The following is a 20,274-nucleotide window of genomic DNA, read 5'->3' on the forward strand; positions in this document are numbered from 1 at the left end:
ATATAGAAATCTTTTCCGGATTTTTACAAAAATATGTAATCTTGTAATTGTAACAATGAGTGTGTAATAATAAAATAAATAAAATTACGATCGTTTACATCAATAACAATACATGTTTTTTTTATGTGCGTGTTTATATTATACATGTGTGTGTTATCAGACAAAATAATAAATTTTTAAAATATATATTTAGAATATACATATTAGTGCAAACACAAGAACAACATGTCACAGCCTATGGTTTTTTAACAGTCTCTACCTTATTCAATGGTTGAGCTTTCATTTTTTCTTGTTTTAGTGATCGATGTTTATTAGATATCACTGCATTTCGTAATGTCGAATGAAGGAATCTTTTGTTAACAGTTTCTTTAGGCTTTACCCATCCACTGGGCCCCATTATTTCTGCTCTCCTTGCGCCTAGTTTAGCTTCTTCCAATAAAGCTTCAACTGCAAGTCTGTGATGTATCATTACATACATTTATATAATAAAAATACTAACAGAACAGAAAAATATTGCAAATATAGATGTTGCAAAAGATAGACTACATTGAGAAAAGATAAACCTATTTTATAAATCAATTAATATTATTTCATAAAAAACAGTAATACCCCCCTTCCATAAGAGCAATTACTGTTAAGTCTCTTATATATATACATATATATATATATATATCTAATAAATCTAATTTCATATCTGATCATAATAGGCATATCATATTTGGCACAATAACAGTTACTAATCATTATAAATATAAACAACATAGAATTGTAGAACTACCTGTTCAATGTTTCATCATCCATATTCGTTTGATCTTGTATTATTATCCTACAAACTCTAAAACAAGAAGAAAAAACAATATGATGACAAAGTATAAATAATAACAAATATATTTAGGTTAAGTTTCAGTAAATGTGTTGTATCACATTTGAGATGCGTTTATTGTTTTGCAAACGAACGTAATAATAAACTAATAGTTTGAAAAATCAAAATTATCATACCGATTTACAGACAATAGATATTTTCAATAATCAATAATAACTGTTGCAACACCAATGACAGTAGATAGCTTATTATTTTATGTGGCCCAAAGATACTCGATCAACATACGTCACTAACTAAACATATATTTGATTTAGAAATAATCGTAATATATCACATTATTCAAGGCGAAATGCACAGATAAATTCCTTAGCGACGACGCACATACTGCGTGTTTCAACGGATTCAAGTCTTTAATCCTAGACTTTTGACAGCTAATAACAGCTGACGGTTACGAGAGAGAGAGAGAGAGATGTGACTTTTTACAGCTGATTCAAGTAATGATTTAAATATGAAAGAAAGTTCTTTTTAATAGGAATGACATGAAAGTTGCTGCTAATATTTAGTATTATACAACTAAAAAAATGATAATCTTAAATCTTAATGAAGATTTAAAATTTTTTTCAATAAAAGGAAAAATAAAATATTTAACAGACTATATTTTCCGCAAAAACAATAATAATAAGAGATATTTTGCAGTTCAAAGTTTTAAATGTATCTTTCAATATGAAATTTACTTAGTTTTTATAGTGCTATATGAGTATAAATCAAGACCCGATGCATGATAATATATACGATGAAGTTTGTCAAATTTTATCATGTAGATTTTTATACTGATAGTTAAGCAATTTTTGCCATTTTTCATTTAGTACGATGTTGGCGAAAAATAAAAAATATTGTATTAACACGGCTGGAGAGATTTTAAGCTGCAAAATACTTTTTAAAAAAATAACGGGTCTAACAATTTGTTCATTCGTTTCTTTTGGAATAAATAAGTGGTCTAGAAATAAATTAGTTCTAAAGTTACCGCTACGAGCCGCCACTTTCCTCGATGAAGTCGTGATATAACTCAATAATGAAGTAGCCGTTCTTTTATTTTTATCAAGTAGTATTGCTCGATGAAAAACCAAACATTTAGTGTATGTACTCCGAAAAATGAACAAAATCCAACTGGCTCTCATTTCATTAAAAATGACGCCATTGATGTGGTTCGAAAAGCATTTTGCAGTTTGAAGTCTCTAGTTTTTAATTATAATAATATTATAATTTCTTCGTCGCTTATCAAAATATATCATACCGAATGAAAAATTTGTGTTACAAAGCATAAACCAGAGTAATATACATATTTGCTACATTATAATTCGCAATTTAACTTAATAATACAATACTCAACACATTTCCAGCTCGTACACGGGCACATGAAAATTGAGTTTAATCGGGTTTAATTGTTCACAGGGTCTGTTCTTTATGGCTGCACTGCTGAACTAGTGCAATAAGTTAAAATGAGACAACCATATTTTTTCTCATTCTAACTTATTGCACTAGTTCAGCAGTGCAGCTATAAAGAACAGACCAACGATGTTATCGGGAGCCGCTTCAGTCGGAAACTAGAGGGGAATTACGAGCAGCATGCGCGCCGCGGCGCGCACAGGTCCGGCGTGCGGATAAACAATTATCATTTTGTTATCACGGTAGATCCTCGACGCCGGTCAAAGTGCTCAGAGTTTGGACCCGCTGAAAGTATTTTAGAAGCGAAGGCCTCTCAGTTCGACCGCGACTCGACGATGGAAACGCAAACGAAGGCGATCGCGGAACTTCGCGAGAAGTTTCACAAGAAATTAAGCGACGAAGGTTCACCTGATCCCAGTGGGTATATGAAATATTCAATTTTTTTGAAGTCTCGAAAATGACTTATCATCGTGTTAAAAAAAACTACCGTTGATACGTGTTGCAACATTGTATCGTGTATGTATATGTGTGTGTGCAAAGGTCGTCGTTGACTAGTCCGTCACGTATTCAATTGAAAACAATTGACACCGTAATTGACGTAACGAAGAACTGGACTTGCTGAATTTCTTCATGTTAATTGCTTACCAATTAACTTGCGAAATATAAATGGAAACACCATTTGCGACACATGGCGCTGTGTGTCCTTGTGAATTGTATAACCGCTTGATTAATATTCATTGCAGAAGGTTTTCATCCTGCGGATATAGCCAGAATAAATAATAACGATGACTGGCTAAAAAGATTTCTAGAGCATCATGAATTCAATACGCAAGAGGCATTCAATATGCTGTGGGAAACTTGTATTTGGAGGAGAAAAATTGGAGCAAATGGTAAAGTTATTTCGTTTGTGGTTGTAGTCTTTATCATAGATATTTGTCATATTTTGGACAACCTATCTGTATTAGTTCGAATAATATTTTGATATTGATAAATTAGGATAAAGCAAGGAATATCTTTGGTATATTATTTGATTGTAGATATTAACGAGGATAATGTAAAGAGAGAATATTTAGAAGATGGATCCTGCTTTAGTCATGGCAGAGATAAAGATGGCAAGAAACTTTTTATAATCAAGTCAAAGTTACATTTTAAGGGAGTAAAAGATTTTTCAGAACTTCAAAGATGTATAGTTTATTGGTTTGAGAGATTAGAAAGGTATAGTGTTTATATCTGTTAAGTTTTTTGCAAGGATAGCAAGTACACATGCAACTGATATATTTATGATATGATCATGCTCTATTCCTGAACCTTTATTTTGTTACATTTTTAGAGAAGGCAATGGAAATCAAATATCTATCTTTTTTGATATGGCAGAAACTGGACTTTCTAATATGGATATGGAGTTTACCAAGTATCTCATTGGTTTATTCAAGTCTTATTATCCAAACTTCCTAAATTATATTATAATTTTTGAAATGCCGTGGGTCCTAAATGCAGCTTTTAAAATCATAAAATCATGGTTACCAGCTAAAGCAATTCCAAAAATTAAGTTTGTCAACAAGTCCACATTAAAAGAGTTTGTGGATCCCAATGATGCTCTTAAATGTTGGGGTGGTAACAATGATTATACCTTTATATTTATCCCAGAAGTACAAACCAATGAAGATATATCAAATGGTAAACTAGATAATAAAAAGGTACATATATTATATAATATATCCTTGACTGAAGTTTTATGTAACTACTACCATAAAAGACAAATGATGTTGCAGTATTTTTCTATTTGTATATATAAACAAATTAATTTCATTATAGCATATTTATTGTTTTTCTTTTACACACATTGCTCTTATAATACTTTTCTCAATAAGGAGTAAATTAGAAGCAAAACACTTAATCTTGTTAATTTGTTCTTTGTGATGTTTTTCTTTTTTTAAATATATTGATTCATACAGAAGATTGAGTAACATGAAATACGCTGAAACTATCATATCTATTTAGCTATTAATATTTATCTTCTTTCTCTTTTGACTAACATATTTATTTTCTAGGTGCATTTTGTAGAAGGTTCTCCACTTACGGAACAAAGTCCTACTAGTTTTGGAGACCAAACAACTAATGAAGAACAATGTAAGTATGAAATTTATAGCAGATTATATTCATGAAAATATACTGTAATAAGATAGGAATGTATATAATGTTTAATAAATTATCTTTGTTCTAGTATTATCTGTAGAACCTGATGCAATCACATTTAATAAAGATGGAAAAGAAATCACTGGAGTGATTATATTAAAAAATATCACAACTGACAAGACTTTATCCTATAAGGTATATGTCATGTTACTTTATTGCATATATGTATTTATGAGTATTAAAGCAAGCTTATCGGAGAACATATATTAGAAGAAATACACGTATTTGTGAATTATAATACAAGTATAATGATTTGTAGATAAAGACGACGTCTCCTGAAAAATTCAGAGTACGACCAAGCTCAGGACTTCTGCAACCCTCTGAGCAAAAAAGTATTATGGTCGTATTGCAACCTGGCTATGATGTACGTGGTCTGTTGCACAATGATCGATTTCTAGTCATGTGCCTTCCTGTGAATGCGGACATTACAGCAACAGATCTGCATACGCTTTGGAAGGTAAATTAGCTTCTATATTTTTACATTGGATACAAATATATTAACGATTCTTTTCGATCGCTTCTCATATATTTATAAATGAGATCAAAAAGTTACTAATATTACTCGCGCTTCCTTTGTAGTCTGGAAAGCCAACGGAACAACATAAATTGAAATGTTGTGACGGTACTGAAAACAATGAGATGCAAAAGTCTCAGTCAATATTAACTTCTAGTGTAGCAGGAAATGATCGTAATATTGACACATTTTTCTCTAAGGTATGAAAATCTACATTTTTTTATCTATATTTGAATAAATACTTATGAATTTATACGCGATATTTATACGCGTATATAGTTAAAAAAAAATTTAATCGGTGCATTGACAATTGCAGATGGATCGTATAGAAGATATTTACAAGAAGCTGCATACTAATATCGAAATAATAAAATATATGGTTTTCATATGTATGTTAACGATAATATTAATTACAATGGCAACGCTTTATACTTTAAAAAATGATATCAAAGAATCAATAGATCATATGCACAATGATATTAAAGAGGCGATGTATCAACAAGACTGCCATATGGGTCGCGGTATTTAAAAATGTGTTTGTAACAGCAACATTAGTATGTAAGAAAAATTTTGAATGTTTTTGTGAAATTTTATATCTTAGATGGTCGATGCGATCAAGTATTTTCTCTCCAATGATCTGTAAATGTGTATTACCACAATTAGTTTTATATTTTGTTATTATCCAAATATGTACACACACACACACATACACACACTGCTATTATATTTCCAATAAGTTACCATCGTGTTTTGTAAACATATAACATAAAAAAGGCGCATTATTAATCTATTGTATTTATGGTACTGTGAAATTAACATTAAAATTGCTATTTTTGTAAACTTTTATACATATTCTATAAACTATTCCTGATTGTATTAAACTCTTATGCAAATTAGTGTGTATATGCGCGCGCGCGCGTGTGTGTATAGATAGGTAAAAAAATTTTGTATATATTTTCGATTGTATACAATTTTACTTTTAACATTATTGTACTTAATAATTGGCATGGCTTGTTACATCGCTTTATAGTTGAACAACATACATAGTTTGAAAAAAAGATACATAATATGGTCTGTCACACAAAAGTATTGTCTATAACGTACAATTGAAGAGAAAAAAATTGTTTTGAAGAAATACAAAGATTTATAAAATATATATTTTACATGCCAGTGAGCATTTGTTTAATAAACGTAAAAGTCGTTTTATCAACTTCTTGTGTATGTGATTTTCTGTGCTAACCCTTTCTCTGTGTTCTTCTAAAGATCGACATTATTTATTTATTTATTTATTTATTCACCAATTATTTGGATAATATTTATACGAATTGATATCGAAACAATTTTATACGTGTAAGAATTGATTTCCTAGGTGATTGGTTGCAAACCGCATAACTTCTCATTCTATTTCATACGACCTTACATTTCCCGCTCTTTTTGCATGACGTCATTTTTTCCAGCCCACATCCTGTATGCACATATTCGCTCGAGAGTCAAATCGTTAGCACTGCATCGCGCATAATGCTCGATTTATCTCGCAGGATTGCTCGCGTGAAAATGAATACATATATATATATATATATATAAATGTGGTGTGTGTGTGCGTGTATATATATATATATCTATTTCTATATATATACAAATATATAGTCCAATTCCAAATAAGAGGCGCAAAGGCATGATTCACACCGGGATAAGCAACGGCAGTCCGGGACTTGGGACCCGGAAATACCAGAGGCAGCTATCGCGCAGCGTAAACACACGAGTGACGCGCGGCGTGGCAATGCGCAGCTGCAATGCGCAGCACAGCGCAGCATTTGAACCTTCGCAGTTCGATCGGCCATATTGCCTCTTACACAACGCCCTCACGCGAACGATCGTGAGTTTACTCCAGGTAAGTGAAAACTTCGAGTCTTTGCGCGAGCTGGTCGACACGCGTTGTACGCGCAGTTGCTTCGTACGGTGACAAACAGTAAGTTTTCGCGACGGCTCGCCGGCCGAACGGCCCAGGACGGCCAGGCTGATCGATCGCGACCAAACGGCACGCGGCGGAACGGCACGGCATCGTCGTCGCTCCTGTCCTCCATATTGATGACAGCGCCGACGGTGATAATTTTCTGAAATTTTTGTCGTTAATGCCCCCTGTGTCCTGAAATCGAAAGCACCCGCGTTGTCTTAAAAGCTCCCCGACAGAATGCGCAACCTCGAGGGCCCGTGCCGTGTACCGCGAGAGTCCGCGATTACGGTGGCCCCCCAGGTACCCGCCCCCGTGTCTCGTCTCCATGCACTTTCGACAGCACCTCGTCCTCGCGCTTTGTCTCGCCTCGCCTCGCCTTGCCTTGCCCGGCCCGGCCGCCCATCTCGCTGCTGGCGACGCCGACGCCGACGCCGACGCGCACGCCTCTCGCCTCATGGCCTCTCGCTTGGCCCGCTGCTCGTCGTCGTCTCCCAGCGCCCCGCTGGCTGCTTCGCGCGTCGTACAGCGCGCGTCACTGCTGTGGCGCACCACGTCGTCGGATGTGATCGCGTCTCGCGCGCGCTCCTCTCACGGTCTCGCACACACCTGATTGACGCGCGCGCCCCGAGGGACGCTGAGAAGCTTGGCGTGTCGCGGTCGCAGCAACTTGGCCAACCGGGATGCTGCTCTTTCTCGTCGTCGCCGTCGCCGTCGCAGTCGCTCACACGATCCGCAAACGCCGGGCCCGGGCTCGTGCAGCGGCGCGAGTTTCTTACCCGCCGTAATCGCCGGGTTATTGATTTTTTTTCTTTAATTTTCGAGCCCATATACCGCCCGACGCGGCGGCGGCGGCGGCGGTTCGCCCGATGTACCTCATCGTCGAGATCGTGTCTCGCTCGTGTTGCTATTGCCCGTGGACGTGTGCGGCGACGGTAACGCGACGCGGATGTGCGACGTGCGTCCTGGGGAGACGAGAAAGCAGCGGCATGCGTGTTGACCCGCGCATTAAGATTAAGCGATGATCGGAACGATTTATTTTGTAGACGCGCTCGTGTTCTCGCCGCGATGTAGACTCACGGCGTTCTTGCGTATGCAAGCTTTTGTAGCCGCCGGTGAATGAAAGGTAGAAGGCTGATGCAACGCGGTTTGTTTCTATTGTCTATTATGTCGCGATTAACTCGACATGCACGGGGAACTCTAACGGATCGTGTTTCACGTTGCGTTTCGTAAATCGCGTTTTACAAATAGTATTTCAATGACGATAAATTTGTCAGGCGGATGTGCATTACACGTCCCGCACAGTGCATACTTTATAACATTGCCAATTTTATATTTATTTTTAGAATTGGTAATCCTAAGTTACACGTCAATGTGATCATTTGTATTTATAGCGGTAGTCTAAGAATATATTTCCAAGTTTTGCTTTGATCACATGTTGCTAATGTATTTATTATGTTGCTGTTACAGATTGATGAATATAGCTATTGCTGCATGAGGTGAGTGTGCTTCAATCATGACGAGTAATGTAGCAACTATAAAACTTGAAGATGGGCAAGAGTCTGTCACGGAGATACAAACTTACTTGGAGACCTTTAATAAGGAAATAGAAGGTGGACAGGGAGAACAGCTACAACATGTGCAGTGTTAGTATTTTAGAGTTTGTAGTGATTTCTCTTAGAGTTTTTAGTAAAGTTTCTTCGTGGCTATTTAATATAAAATGAGCAATATGTTATTCACATAGATCTTTTTCTACAGTGCAACAAGTGGAAGGATTGTCAGGTGGAGAAGAAGGTGGGACGTACTTTGTAGATCAGTCTGGGCAGTATTACTACCAGGCTAACAGTGATGAAACACCTGTAATGACACAAGTGCAAATACAGGAAGTAGAAGAAACTGATGTGCAAACTGAAGGTGAAGCTCAGGATGATCAGTATCATGAGATTGAAGAACTTGAGAATGTTGAAGGCGAGGAAGAGGTGAGTTAATGTTAAAATTTTTATTTAGTAGTACTTTAAAATGTACAAAAGCTTTAAAATGTACATCTTAAGTACCAGAAAGTGTTGATTTCCAGACACAAGTGGCTACCAATGAAAACAATCAAGTTGTAATCAATTCTGGCGATGCATATCAAACTGTCACAATTGTACCATCTGATACAAATCCTGGGGAAGTCAGTTATGTTCTGATAGTTCAGCAACCTGAAGCTGAAGATAAGGAAGCTAGATCTACGGAGGCTGAAACAGCAGAAGGAGAGGAAGGTGAAGGCGAACAGGACTTGACTGTATATGACTTTGAAGATAATGAGGACAATGAAGCTCCAGTGGAATCTGAAGCTGAAGATGATAAGACTAAAGTCATGAAATTCCTCCCAAAGAAATCTCAAACAGTCACACAGGCACACATGTGCAACTACTGTAACTACACAAGCCCAAAACGGTATAGTTTTCAATGTTTCTTAATATTTATACATTATGTCAATCTAAATTACCTTTGAACTTGTTACGTACTTATTACATGCATTTGTTTGCACGGAATTACCTCATAAAAATAATATAAAAATAAGACGAATGACTTATAGATGATATAACTTATATAGATAATATGTATGTAACAGGTATCTCCTCTCGCGGCATATGAAATCACATTCGGAAGAAAGGCCACATAAGTGTAGTGTTTGTGAAAGAGGATTTAAAACTTTGGCTTCGCTACAGAATCATGTCAACACACATACTGGGACCAAGCCTCATCATTGTAAATACTGTGACAGTGCATTCACAACTTCTGGTAAATTATCAACTGCTAATTACTTTTTTTCATGTACATTTTATATACATCGAATTGCACATTGTGTACAATTTCTATTCCTTTGTACAAATTTGAACTCGAGAGATCCCAAATATAAATTATTATGTAGTATGTAAATAGAATATAAAGTATTCCAATTGAAAGTTTATTGGTTTTCGTTGCATATTATATCAAACATTTAATTTTTTGTGTCTATTGTCATTTGTATAATTGTATGTGTTGTATGTACCGACATGTTGATAAGTTTTGTTCGCTTTAATTACTTAGTCTGTTTAGTCTTTATATGTCTCATTTGTTCAGTAATGTATTTTCCTTTATATTTTTGATGTATTCTGTTTGCTTAAATTTTCTTAATTTTTCTTTATGCACTATTATTGATGAAATGATTTTTACAAATATTATAATTTTTATCTATTTATGTAATGATTTTTGTAATCATCCTATATTGTACGACGAAAAAGTTATAAAATATGTAACAGTATTTTGTGCCAACAGTATGTACTTAAAAATGTGCTTATAATCGTGATATGTATTAAGTACTACTATTTCGAGTAATATTAATATGAACAATACTTTATTCGAGTAATATTAATATGAACAATACTTTGATCTATTTGGGTGTATAAAAATGAATATATACAAAAATATTGATCTTATTTAATATGTTAACACTAACATAAGAAATGTAAAAGTAGATATAACACATTTTGCATTTCACATTACTTGACTAGATTTTATATATATATATATATATATATATATACACACACAAGTTGAATATATGTGTATTTAAATATTTTGTATCACTTTCTTCCCAAAGTAATATGTTAAAAATCCATAATTTAATCAAATTAATCTTATTACTTGCAAAAATAAGAATGATAAAAAATGTTTGCTTGCAGGTGAACTTGTGAGACATGTTCGGTACAGACACACCCATGAAAAACCGCACAAATGTCATGAGTGCGATTATGCGTCAGTCGAGCTGTCAAAACTCAAGAGACATATTAGATGTCATACAGGGGAGCGACCTTATCAGGTATATTTTATCTTGTTTTCTCTTTGATTTTGCCTTCAGGTGAGTTGGTGCGTCATACACGCTATAAACACACGCATGAAAAGCCATATAAGTGTACTATATGTGATTATGCAAGCGTGGAGAAGAATAAATTACGTAATCACATACGTACACATACCGGCGAACGTCCATATGAGGTTTATTTTGTATAATTATATAGCAGCTTCTTATTACATGTATAATTTGTAAGTTCTTATTGGTCTCGATGTTCTCTTTCAAATAAGTGAAGAATAATCGTGATTATTCTTCAAGTATCGTTGATGTTTTTTCCACATGTACGAAAAAAATTTATATAATTTAAAAAAAATATACTCAATTTTTACAGCCTACTTTTAAGCAATATGCTTAATTAAGCTATATTTAAGCAATATAAATAAATTCACTGTATTGCTTGCTAATGCCAGAACGCGTTTCTTCATTATTTTTCCAGTGTCCACATTGTACATATGCCAGTCCAGATACGTTTAAATTGAAACGTCATCTTCGCATTCATACCGGAGAGAAACCGTACGAATGTGATATGTGTCCGGCGAGATTTACTCAATCCAACAGCTTAAAAGCACACAAATTAATACACAATGGTAAGTTACAAATAATAGATGGATAACGTGCATATATATAATAGCAGAGAAAAAACTTTATTAGGACGCCCAATTTCATATTTTTCTAAATCAGTATTTTTGACGCATTTCGATAACAGATTTTTTTTTTTTTAATTTAACGTAAAATTTTATGGCAGTGCGTAAAATTCTATTTTTTGTAATTCTTTTGCCATACTTGAACTTGGCATGGGCTTAATGTATGTTTTAGTAGGCGATAAACCAGTATTTCAATGTGAATTATGTCCAGCCACGTGTGGAAGAAAAACAGATCTCAGAATTCACGTGCAAAAGTTGCACACTTCTGACAAACCTTTGAAATGCAAGCGTTGCGGAAAAACATTCCCAGATAGGTAAATAAGTAATTTCTCTAAATTTATAATAAATTTATAGTAAATATGTCACAATGGTCGGGTATGAATTCGATAGGGTATAATTTGGGTGTAAAAATTAAAAGTACTCGCATGTTAAACTCTACATTTCCTTATGTGTGTTAATTGTATTGCAGATATAGTTATAAATTGCACAGTAAAACTCACGAAGGGGAAAAGTGTTACAAGTGCGATCTATGTCCGTACGCATCGATATCCGCACGTCACTTGGAAAGTCATATTCTCATTCATACAGACCAGAAACCGTACCAATGTGACCATTGCTTCCAGTCATTCAGGCAGAAACAGTTACTCAAACGGCATTGTAACCTCTATCATAATCCCACTTATGTCCCTCCACCACCGCAGGAGAAAACACACCAATGTCCCGAATGTATAAGAGCGTTTAGGTAGATATACGAGATTAGTTATTTGAAATAGTTACGCTCGGTAAAATTGACCACCACGTCATAATTTCTCCCGGTAAAATATGAAATTTTTTGTTGTTACATGCAGACATAAAGGAAATCTTATACGACATATGGCCGTTCACGATCCCGAATCATCGTTACAAGAAAAACAGCAAGCTCTTAAGATTGGTAGACAGAAAAAGATTCAGATCATCGACGGTCAGCGTGTCGAAGTAATGACAGGTAATGACAACATTAAGTGCTCAAAAACCAAGTAGTTTTAAAGAAATCACAATAATAATACGATAATTCTGCATCGAGTCTGGTACTCATTTTTATATCGTTTACGAATAATTTCTCATTATGAATACAAAGTGATTTCTTTATATTACTTCACCTTGTCGTTATGTGTTTATATGCGGAAGATAATATATGGAAATATGTATAAACGTTTACACTCACTCAGGGACACTTACGATATGATCTAAATGCAGATCATTGACTAATATCCATGTGTTGTATGTTATGACAACAGGTGATTTAACTTCTAAATTTAAAGGTTATGAAGATGAAGAAGAGGAAGAGGATGAAGAAGATACCATGATGGCAGTCCAAGGTAGTGATGGCCAACAATATGTCGTGCTAGAAGTCATTCAGTTGGCGGACAATCAAGGAACTGATCAAGTGAGCGATAATGTGGGATTCATTTGTCTTTTGTCTGGCATGCAGCTAAATAAATTACGCGCTGATTTTATTTACTTGATTGTTTCTAACAGATGGCTGTGGTCGCAAGTGAGGACGGGGAATTGGTAATGCAAGATCCTTTGAGTCAAGAAAATAGTATAGTAACAGGGACAGAGGAGGTTGACGAGATAGAAGAGGAAGATGTAGTAGAAATCCAGGATATGAAGATAGAATCCGTTACGAATAAATCTTCAGCACAGAATACACAAAGTGATCCAAAGTTGCAAAAAGAAATGGAAACTTGTTTCGGTTTTGATGATGTGAGTAATGCTTTATGTTTCGTTTAAATGATGTATGATTAGAAAATGAATAGAGAAAATAGAATGATTAGATGCTTACATTGGATAAAACATAAGACTTGTTCAAATAGATACATATGATATATACATCTATTGTTTCTTTTCTTTTAGGAAGAGGAAGAAGAGGAGGAAGATGGTAGTAATATAAATATGTTACAAACAATTTCGTAATAACAATTGTAAGAGGAAAAATGTACCTACTTTATAGTCTAATGTTTTACTTTCCTCCCAGTGTAAGTGTACGTATTAATATAAGGAAGAAAATTATTAAAAGATCGAGAGAGAAAGACAGAGAAACTACATGCTGTGTACAGAAAAAAAAAAATACTGAGTGCGATGCTTATTATGTAGAAATAGTTTGCATAGCTCTCAGTGAAACTTTTTTTAGAACACATTGGGCCATTTTACATGGTACAAGAACTTCTTTTGCCATTAGTGCATTAGGTACATGTAATAATTTATAAAAATATTGTAGTTTTGTGGTTTAACGGAATATCAAGCAAAAAAAAATGTACAATTATGACAATGTAAAGTATGTTTATGTTATCATCACTGAGAACTATAAAATCTACAAATGACATTAACAAATAAATTAAGTCATATTGCATATATTAATACGTAGTAATAATAAGGAGATATATATTTAATAAGATGTCATGGCATAATATTTTTAAATAATAAGTTTATTTAAAATGAAAAGTAGAACTCGTCACGACTTACACTGTAACAAGTGGAACTAACATCAATTCTGTTAAAAGTAGTTTAACAAAGGTGAAACTAAGAAGAATAATACGAGGCTGCAATGTAAATAAATGCTTTCCGTCATATCTCGATCTAGAGACCATTCTAAAGTTTCAATGTAAATGAAAAATATCGAGAAGGAAGTGATAAATTCGTTTATGTAAGAAATATTTTATATTGTCTAATGTAAGCAACTTTTTTTATGTTAATAAGAAACTGGGAAGTAATAGAAAGAATTATGAATCATAAGTTGAAATACACTGGTTTCATAGATAATGAGTTTATATATAAATATACACATATATATACACACACACACACACACACATATATATATATATATATATATATTCTTCTACGTTATATATATATATATGAAACGTTTTCATTTGTAGTACAATTAAGAAGGAGATAACAATTTGTTAAATAATAACAATGCAGTTTATCTTATTCTTCGATAAAACTAGGAACATCTTTTAGTTTGCAACATTAAATAATTATACAACTAAGTCTAATTACGTCTCATTATCATAATTGAGGTTATTATATTTAGGCACTTACAACAGCCTGTGCATAAGACCTTTGCGCAAACTTCTATGTGTATTATTTATATAATTATTTTTATTATAGCATATATTAAATGTGATTTATAGAAAGAAGAAATTCTTGCAAACTTACCGTTAGATTCGCGCTCTGTATACTGTACTGTAATTACCGCGAGTTCTTTCACGTCTTATACTAAGCAGAATTGACAAGTCTTTGATATATAATAGATATGACTCTTTAATCACGACCTCGCACGTAGTGTTTCCAGTTTAATTCGAAGGCATGGTAAATCTATCTGAATGTTTCGAATATTCTGTGAATCACTTTACACATAGGACACATGATAATGAAATATCCAACAAGATGACGGAATTCTTTTTGTATGAAGTAAAATATCGCGCGCTTATGCCTTTATAGCTGGAAATATTACAATTCTCCGTTGAAATCGGTAGTTTTTTGGCATGTTGTGTTAGTAGATCGGTAAAGATATTCCGGATTATGTGTCAACCATATTTATCGATATTCTATTCACAAGAAAATTGTATATTGGACAATATCGTTTAAAACTTTTTAAGCAGTGAAAATGTCGGTATAACTAGTATTATATCTACCAACTGTGTGCATGAAACATATGACAAAAATACATAAAATTGCTGCTGCTTATTATCGTAAACGGTATTGTTCAGTAAGATATCGACAAATGTTGTTGAACAAAATATGAAATATCTTTACAGATACGATATACGTATGATATTGGATGAGATGGTAGTAGATGAGAATAAAGAACAGTATGTAATTAACGTGCATTGTTGCTCACGAAAATAAGTTTGTCCTGTTTATTTAACTGAGATAAGCAACATAAATATTGTAAAAAGTATGTACAATTTTTTTTTACACACAAATTGTACAATTGTAATTTAGTGACTAATTACTTATATATGCTGTTTAAAGTTCTGCACTTTCTTACATTATCCCAAAGAAAAAAAAAAGCGGTGTAGCATTTTCTCGATAATAAACGTTATGTCGTCGACAATATAATCATTTCACTTATTCAAGGCGCTTGCTTACACTCACGTATTCTCAATTCTTTTGATACTTTTTATGTAGACTTGATGTTCCACATAAGTTATTTAGGGAAAAATACGCTCCGAATGTATTTATCAAATTTGTAATACGATCTTTCCTTCCTGTTGATATCACTTCAGGATCGTCAACAAACGACGACGCTTACGAACGTATATTTGCCTCCCCTATTAGTGTTATTAGAAACAGGCCACACCCAAGTGCACCCTTGGTCATCAACCCCATAGATAAGTCTCTTCGTCTCGGTCGTAGGGACGTATTTAAAGCGTTAAAGCACGCAACAGACTGCGTGATCCGCGTTTCAATGGAGATACATATCGTCGTTTTCGTCAAATCAATCACAAGATGCGTATTAATCGGCTCTTGTTATTGATTTTTTTGAACCTGAATTCTGAAAGGCTATTTCTTCCTTTATATTTTCGAATCTTTTGCAGAAAAGTGCATACGGATGTAATTAAATTAAAATACAATCGAAACGTGGTGCAAATTAAGATACTTTAGCGAAATTTTGTTGGGATCATCAACTAAAACGAGGCATTAATTTATTTCGATTTACATCGAATAACGATCAACGAGCGAAAGCGTATCTTTATTCGTGATTTAATATACCAAATCAGCTAGACGGACTGTACTCGGTATGCGCTTTGTTGGATAATCGTATTCTTTTTTCTTTTTTACGTATTGTTTTCATTAATCGATATAGTCGATTGCAAAGGATTGCAGAATCACGTCTGCATAACGAGCGAAACGAGTGCTTTTGATTTATAACAGGGGACATTACGGCGATTCGTTCTCTAAATCGGTCGATAGCGGCTCACGCCTCCTTCCATTTATACTCCTCGAGTGTCCGTAGGATGTAATAATAATCTCCCTTTCTCGAAGGAATGCCGGATGAAAGCGGATGTAACAATACATGCATAATATCGGGCGCGCAACGGCGATTACGTCGGCAAACACGTCGGACGAGTTCCAGACACGAGCCAACGCGAGTTGGCTTCGCTTTTCTGCGCCAACTGATTCAGACCGGACGATTCGGAATCCGATAGGGATTCGCGCGGAGTTCGTAAATACACGAAAAGTACCGAGCTGAGATACGTGCGAGATATCTCCCGCAGCTTTTTATCTCCCGCAATTTTATTGAGCTTACGCATACACGTTAAGGTAAACATTGCCCGTTCCTTACGACACACGTTATCATAATGAGTTTGCATATACTTTCCAAGAGAGAAGATTCTACTTTGCTATAACTTTCACTTTTTCCGTTTCCTGAAACAGTGAGTTCAATGACGCAAACTCGCAAGTTCTTCAATTAATACTTGGCATCTCCGATTTAATCTTGAGACAAAGAAGCTGGACGAATTTTATCGGGATCCGCACGTCGACGACAAGTTTCTTCGAGTTTTTGTCGAGTTTCATTTTTACACTCCGGAACTTTTCGACCCACCCGCTGATTCTTCTTTCTCGCTTTCGCTTCGATCCGGAGCGTTATCACGAGCCGGCTGTTTTGATTAAGAAGAGTGAAAGCGCTCGCGGCCGGCCGCGGGGTCAAAAGGTCGTAACGTTAAGAACGATTTACGGTAACTCCATTTCGACCGGAGAGATAATCTCTGGGCCGACAGCGCATACATACTACTGTCGACAAACGAAACGGACACGGGGACAAATGGACGTGGCGCACAGGATACAGGCCCACGCGAATGCACTCTCTTCGCCTCCCACGGCGTCTTTACCTCGACGCGGAGAGTGCGCGGCTACGACGTACGTGTGTACGTACGTAGGTGAAGACGTTGCGAATCAGCTGGATATCTCCGGCGTCACCGACCGTCCGGTGCGCCGCCGACCTGGTCGAGAAAGGCTACACTTTTCGATGAATCCAGATGAAACGCGTCACGCCGAAAACGAGAAGCCTCTTCGAGACTTGTGCCTCCACATGCGTATATCGCGTATTTGCATACATCGCGCACCGTAATAAACTCATGCTAATGATTCACAGCTCTAAGACAAAGAGAACGTCCGACCAAGAATAATTATGTATGATTACATATGATTTTTATCTCTAATGTGGCTCTGTACGTGAACGTGTGTGATTATATATATACGATTTTTCTTAACGCACGAAAGATTCAGACTTGTATACGTTGAACGCACCGCGCTCGACCTCGCGGCCACGTCCTCGAAAAACGAAGCAATAATGTCCCCCCGCAAGAAACTTTCGCAATATTCGCCTAACATCAAACATTGTCCAAATTCCCATCGACTGACGATCTGTCGGAGTATAAAAGCCGCGGCCGACACACATCATTTCGATCGAGCAGGCGAAATTCAACGAGCCGGAGTTCGACGCCGGAGTCGACAATGCGCATTTTTTCAATGAAATCAGAAGCCGCATCGACATTTTACTTTCGACATTCGCGTATCTTGAAAACGCGTCTCATGAAAACGCGAAAGAGGGGAAACGCGAAAGCCGCAGAGACACCGTAATTAATATTTATCAAGGACACCGACAACGACTCCGAAATGACTCACTTTTGTCTCCGACAGAGCAGAGCAGACCACGACGAAGAAATTCCTCGAGGCAGTCTCTACATTTTTTCCGCGCCTATACTGTTATTGTTATCATCGTCGCAGCTACATCGGAGACATCTTGTTGCCATCGCCAGACGCGATCTCGCTACCTCGCTATAATCTACGCTATGCGCCGAGGAGAACGCGGGGACGCAACGCGTATAAACTCACGTGTCGGTGAACCCGTGCCGTGAACATAATCGCGGTCTCGGTCTCTCCGCGTGCGCACGTGCGTGTGTGTGTGTGTGTGTGTGTGTGTGCGCGCGTGTATGCCGCAATAAACCGCGCGTACATATATTATGCAGTTTCCTTTTCACGAGGACCACCTAGACGGGCCGTGACCACGGCCGACGATGATCTAACCGGATTCGACGCTGCGAGAATCTACGTGCTCGCATATACACACACGCACGCACGCACACACACACACACACACACACACGCTCTCGCGACCACGCGCGCAAATTGCGCGTGCAAGTCGTCCGTACGTAAATTACGCACGCGGCTATCATTCCCGGATAGCGAGCGGATAAATGAGACACGACCGAGCAGACACGGGCCAGTGTGTCTGTGTGCGTGTGTCTGTTGCAGACCTTTCGAAATCCCTTTATGAGCGCCGATTCGCGTGACGAAGACCGCACTTCGCGTGCGCTCCCAGTCGCGGAGCGTATTAAATGGTAACGTTTCGTTGTACACGATCGACTGCGCGAGTACCCCGCCGCGAAAAATACATGTTACACCGTAAGATCGATCGTACGGTGAGACGGAAACACAAGCGGGCGAGAAGGAGAGCCCCAGCGTGGGTTTTCAGCATCAAGCGCGAAAAGGACGTCTCAAGATCGATCGGATCGTGACGAGTTTGATGATGAGATGCGTCATTGTTGAATAATTCTTTTCGCTGTTGTTGATTTTCAAAGTTTTAGTGGATTTCAATTATAAATGGTAATTTGGAAAGATAATCGTTGACAATGCTGCGAATAAATGTTTTCACGCCTTTCTCCCCTCAATTCGCCGAGAAATAATAAATTATGTCATGACTCTGGCGCACCTCTGAGAACATCGAAAGATGCTGCTGCTGCTGCTGAAGAAATAAGTAAGAGCGAAAGCTGTAAGTGTAAAAGTAAAAGAGAAAAAGAAATTAATAGCGGGAGATTGTGAATTTTTGGCTTGTTTGAGATGAGAAATTAATCTTGAGAGTTATTTAAATTGTCTCTATATTGCGTTAAGCTGGAGAAACGGTTATTAAGGCTAGGTGCAACAATGCGAGCAACAGTCCGAGTTCCCAGTCGCACAATTAGACGTATACTGTTATAATTTATAACTCCGAAGGTGTTCCACCGGCAGAAAGTCCGTTTTCCCCCGAGAGAAATCCTCTCTAGGCGTCGCATACTTCTGCGGTTTACCTAATTGCAGAAAAGAACACGGAAAGACTCGTGTTTAGGCGTCGCCGCGCAATAAGAGGATTACGAAATTAGGTGTACTCGTCTCTCGCCGCTCGTTGCTCGCCCGCATGCGGATCCCGCTCGCGGTTCGTTTTTATCGCGAAGGCAGTCATGTCCAACAAATTTTTCGTCGTTTAACACCAAGAGGTGGCCTCGATACCGAGATCAATAATCTGCTCGCGTCTGCTCGCACTCGAAGCTCGTAAACGGCGAGTGATGATCGTCGTTGGAAAATTAATCTTCCGAAACTGCTACGAGTAATTTAATTGTTACGTGAAGTTAACTGCTGATTAAAAAATTAGTTGTCGCGTCGGGATGAGAACAGAACAATTCATACCGCCGTATCTTGGATACGCTAGGAAGCTGGTCGCGGATTAACGGAGAGTCGAGGGCGAAAGAGAATTGACGGCTGCGACGAAAAGTTAGAATAATATGTCCAATGCTCGAAGCGATACGTTATACGTGTAATGAAGAACGACACAAGCCGCACAGCCGGTTTCACTCAGTTCAGCAGGAAGCGTTGTGTCTACATAGAGACGGCAGGTGAGAAATCGACGCTGTCTAGATTTCATCATCCGCGATTGGCGACCATCCATCGCAGCCGGATCTCCCCTGGCACGTTATTAGAACAAGTACTTTAATTGCAGGATGTCGTTAG

The 20,274-nt window shown here is 36.8% G+C and overlaps 4 protein-coding genes across 14 annotated transcripts; 2 read left to right on the forward strand and 2 right to left on the reverse strand.

The window, feature by feature from the left end:
* Positions 1-62: 62 nt before the first annotated feature.
* LOC105188994 (protein POLR1D) lies at positions 63-1,278 on the reverse strand. 2 transcript variants are annotated; one of them, XM_011150779.3, is made up of 3 exons: positions 1,000-1,278; positions 779-835; positions 63-455 (listed from the first exon to the last, which is right to left on the reverse strand). In XM_011150779.3, exons 2-3 carry the CDS (start codon positions 799-801, stop codon positions 236-238), a joined length of 243 nt encoding a protein of 80 aa, XP_011149081.1. In that variant the 5' UTR covers positions 802-835; positions 1,000-1,278; the 3' UTR covers positions 63-235. The 2 variants fall into 2 exon arrangements, with proteins under 2 accessions (XP_011149081.1, XP_025162295.1); XM_025306510.1 differs by having other exon boundaries at positions 212-455; positions 1,158-1,278.
* Positions 1,279-2,398: 1,120 nt separating this feature from the next.
* LOC105188993 (motile sperm domain-containing protein 2) lies at positions 2,399-5,823 on the forward strand. Its single transcript, XM_011150777.3, has 9 exons — positions 2,399-2,686; positions 3,013-3,159; positions 3,307-3,484; positions 3,600-3,966; positions 4,321-4,399; positions 4,494-4,600; positions 4,725-4,922; positions 5,045-5,179; positions 5,296-5,823. The coding sequence occupies exons 1-9, from the start codon at positions 2,605-2,607 to the stop codon at positions 5,506-5,508; spliced, it is 1,506 nt and encodes a 501-aa protein (XP_011149079.1). The 5' UTR covers positions 2,399-2,604; the 3' UTR covers positions 5,509-5,823.
* Positions 5,824-5,933: 110 nt separating this feature from the next.
* On the reverse strand, positions 5,934-7,449 carry LOC112590344 (uncharacterized). The gene is made up of 2 exons (XM_025306518.1): positions 7,277-7,449; positions 5,934-7,125 (listed from the first exon to the last, which is right to left on the reverse strand). The coding sequence occupies exons 1-2, from the start codon at positions 7,387-7,389 to the stop codon at positions 6,660-6,662; spliced, it is 579 nt and encodes a 192-aa protein (XP_025162303.1). The 5' UTR covers positions 7,390-7,449; the 3' UTR covers positions 5,934-6,659.
* LOC105188991 (transcriptional repressor CTCFL) lies at positions 6,803-13,843 on the forward strand. 10 transcript variants are annotated; one of them, XM_011150770.3, is made up of 14 exons: positions 7,422-7,526; positions 7,977-8,077; positions 8,401-8,576; positions 8,689-8,909; positions 9,005-9,369; positions 9,548-9,717; positions 10,641-10,777; positions 11,247-11,397; positions 11,627-11,768; positions 11,924-12,196; positions 12,303-12,439; positions 12,756-12,892; positions 12,973-13,200; positions 13,351-13,841. In XM_011150770.3, the coding sequence occupies exons 3-14, from the start codon at positions 8,447-8,449 to the stop codon at positions 13,408-13,410; spliced, it is 2,151 nt and encodes a 716-aa protein (XP_011149072.1). In that variant the 5' UTR covers positions 7,422-7,526; positions 7,977-8,077; positions 8,401-8,446; the 3' UTR covers positions 13,411-13,841. The 10 variants fall into 10 exon arrangements, with proteins under 10 accessions (XP_011149071.1, XP_011149074.1, XP_025162298.1 ...); XM_011150769.3 differs by lacking the exons at positions 7,422-7,526; positions 7,977-8,077 and adding an exon at positions 6,803-6,870; XM_011150772.3 differs by lacking the exons at positions 7,422-7,526; positions 7,977-8,077 and adding an exon at positions 6,930-6,948.
* The last annotated feature ends 6,431 nt before the right edge of the window (positions 13,844-20,274 follow it).

This window comes from Harpegnathos saltator, unplaced genomic scaffold, assembly GCF_003227715.2.
Source record: "Harpegnathos saltator strain DR-91 unplaced genomic scaffold, Hsal_v8.6 scaffold785, whole genome shotgun sequence".
NCBI classification, from domain to species: domain Eukaryota; kingdom Metazoa; phylum Arthropoda; class Insecta; order Hymenoptera; family Formicidae; genus Harpegnathos; species Harpegnathos saltator.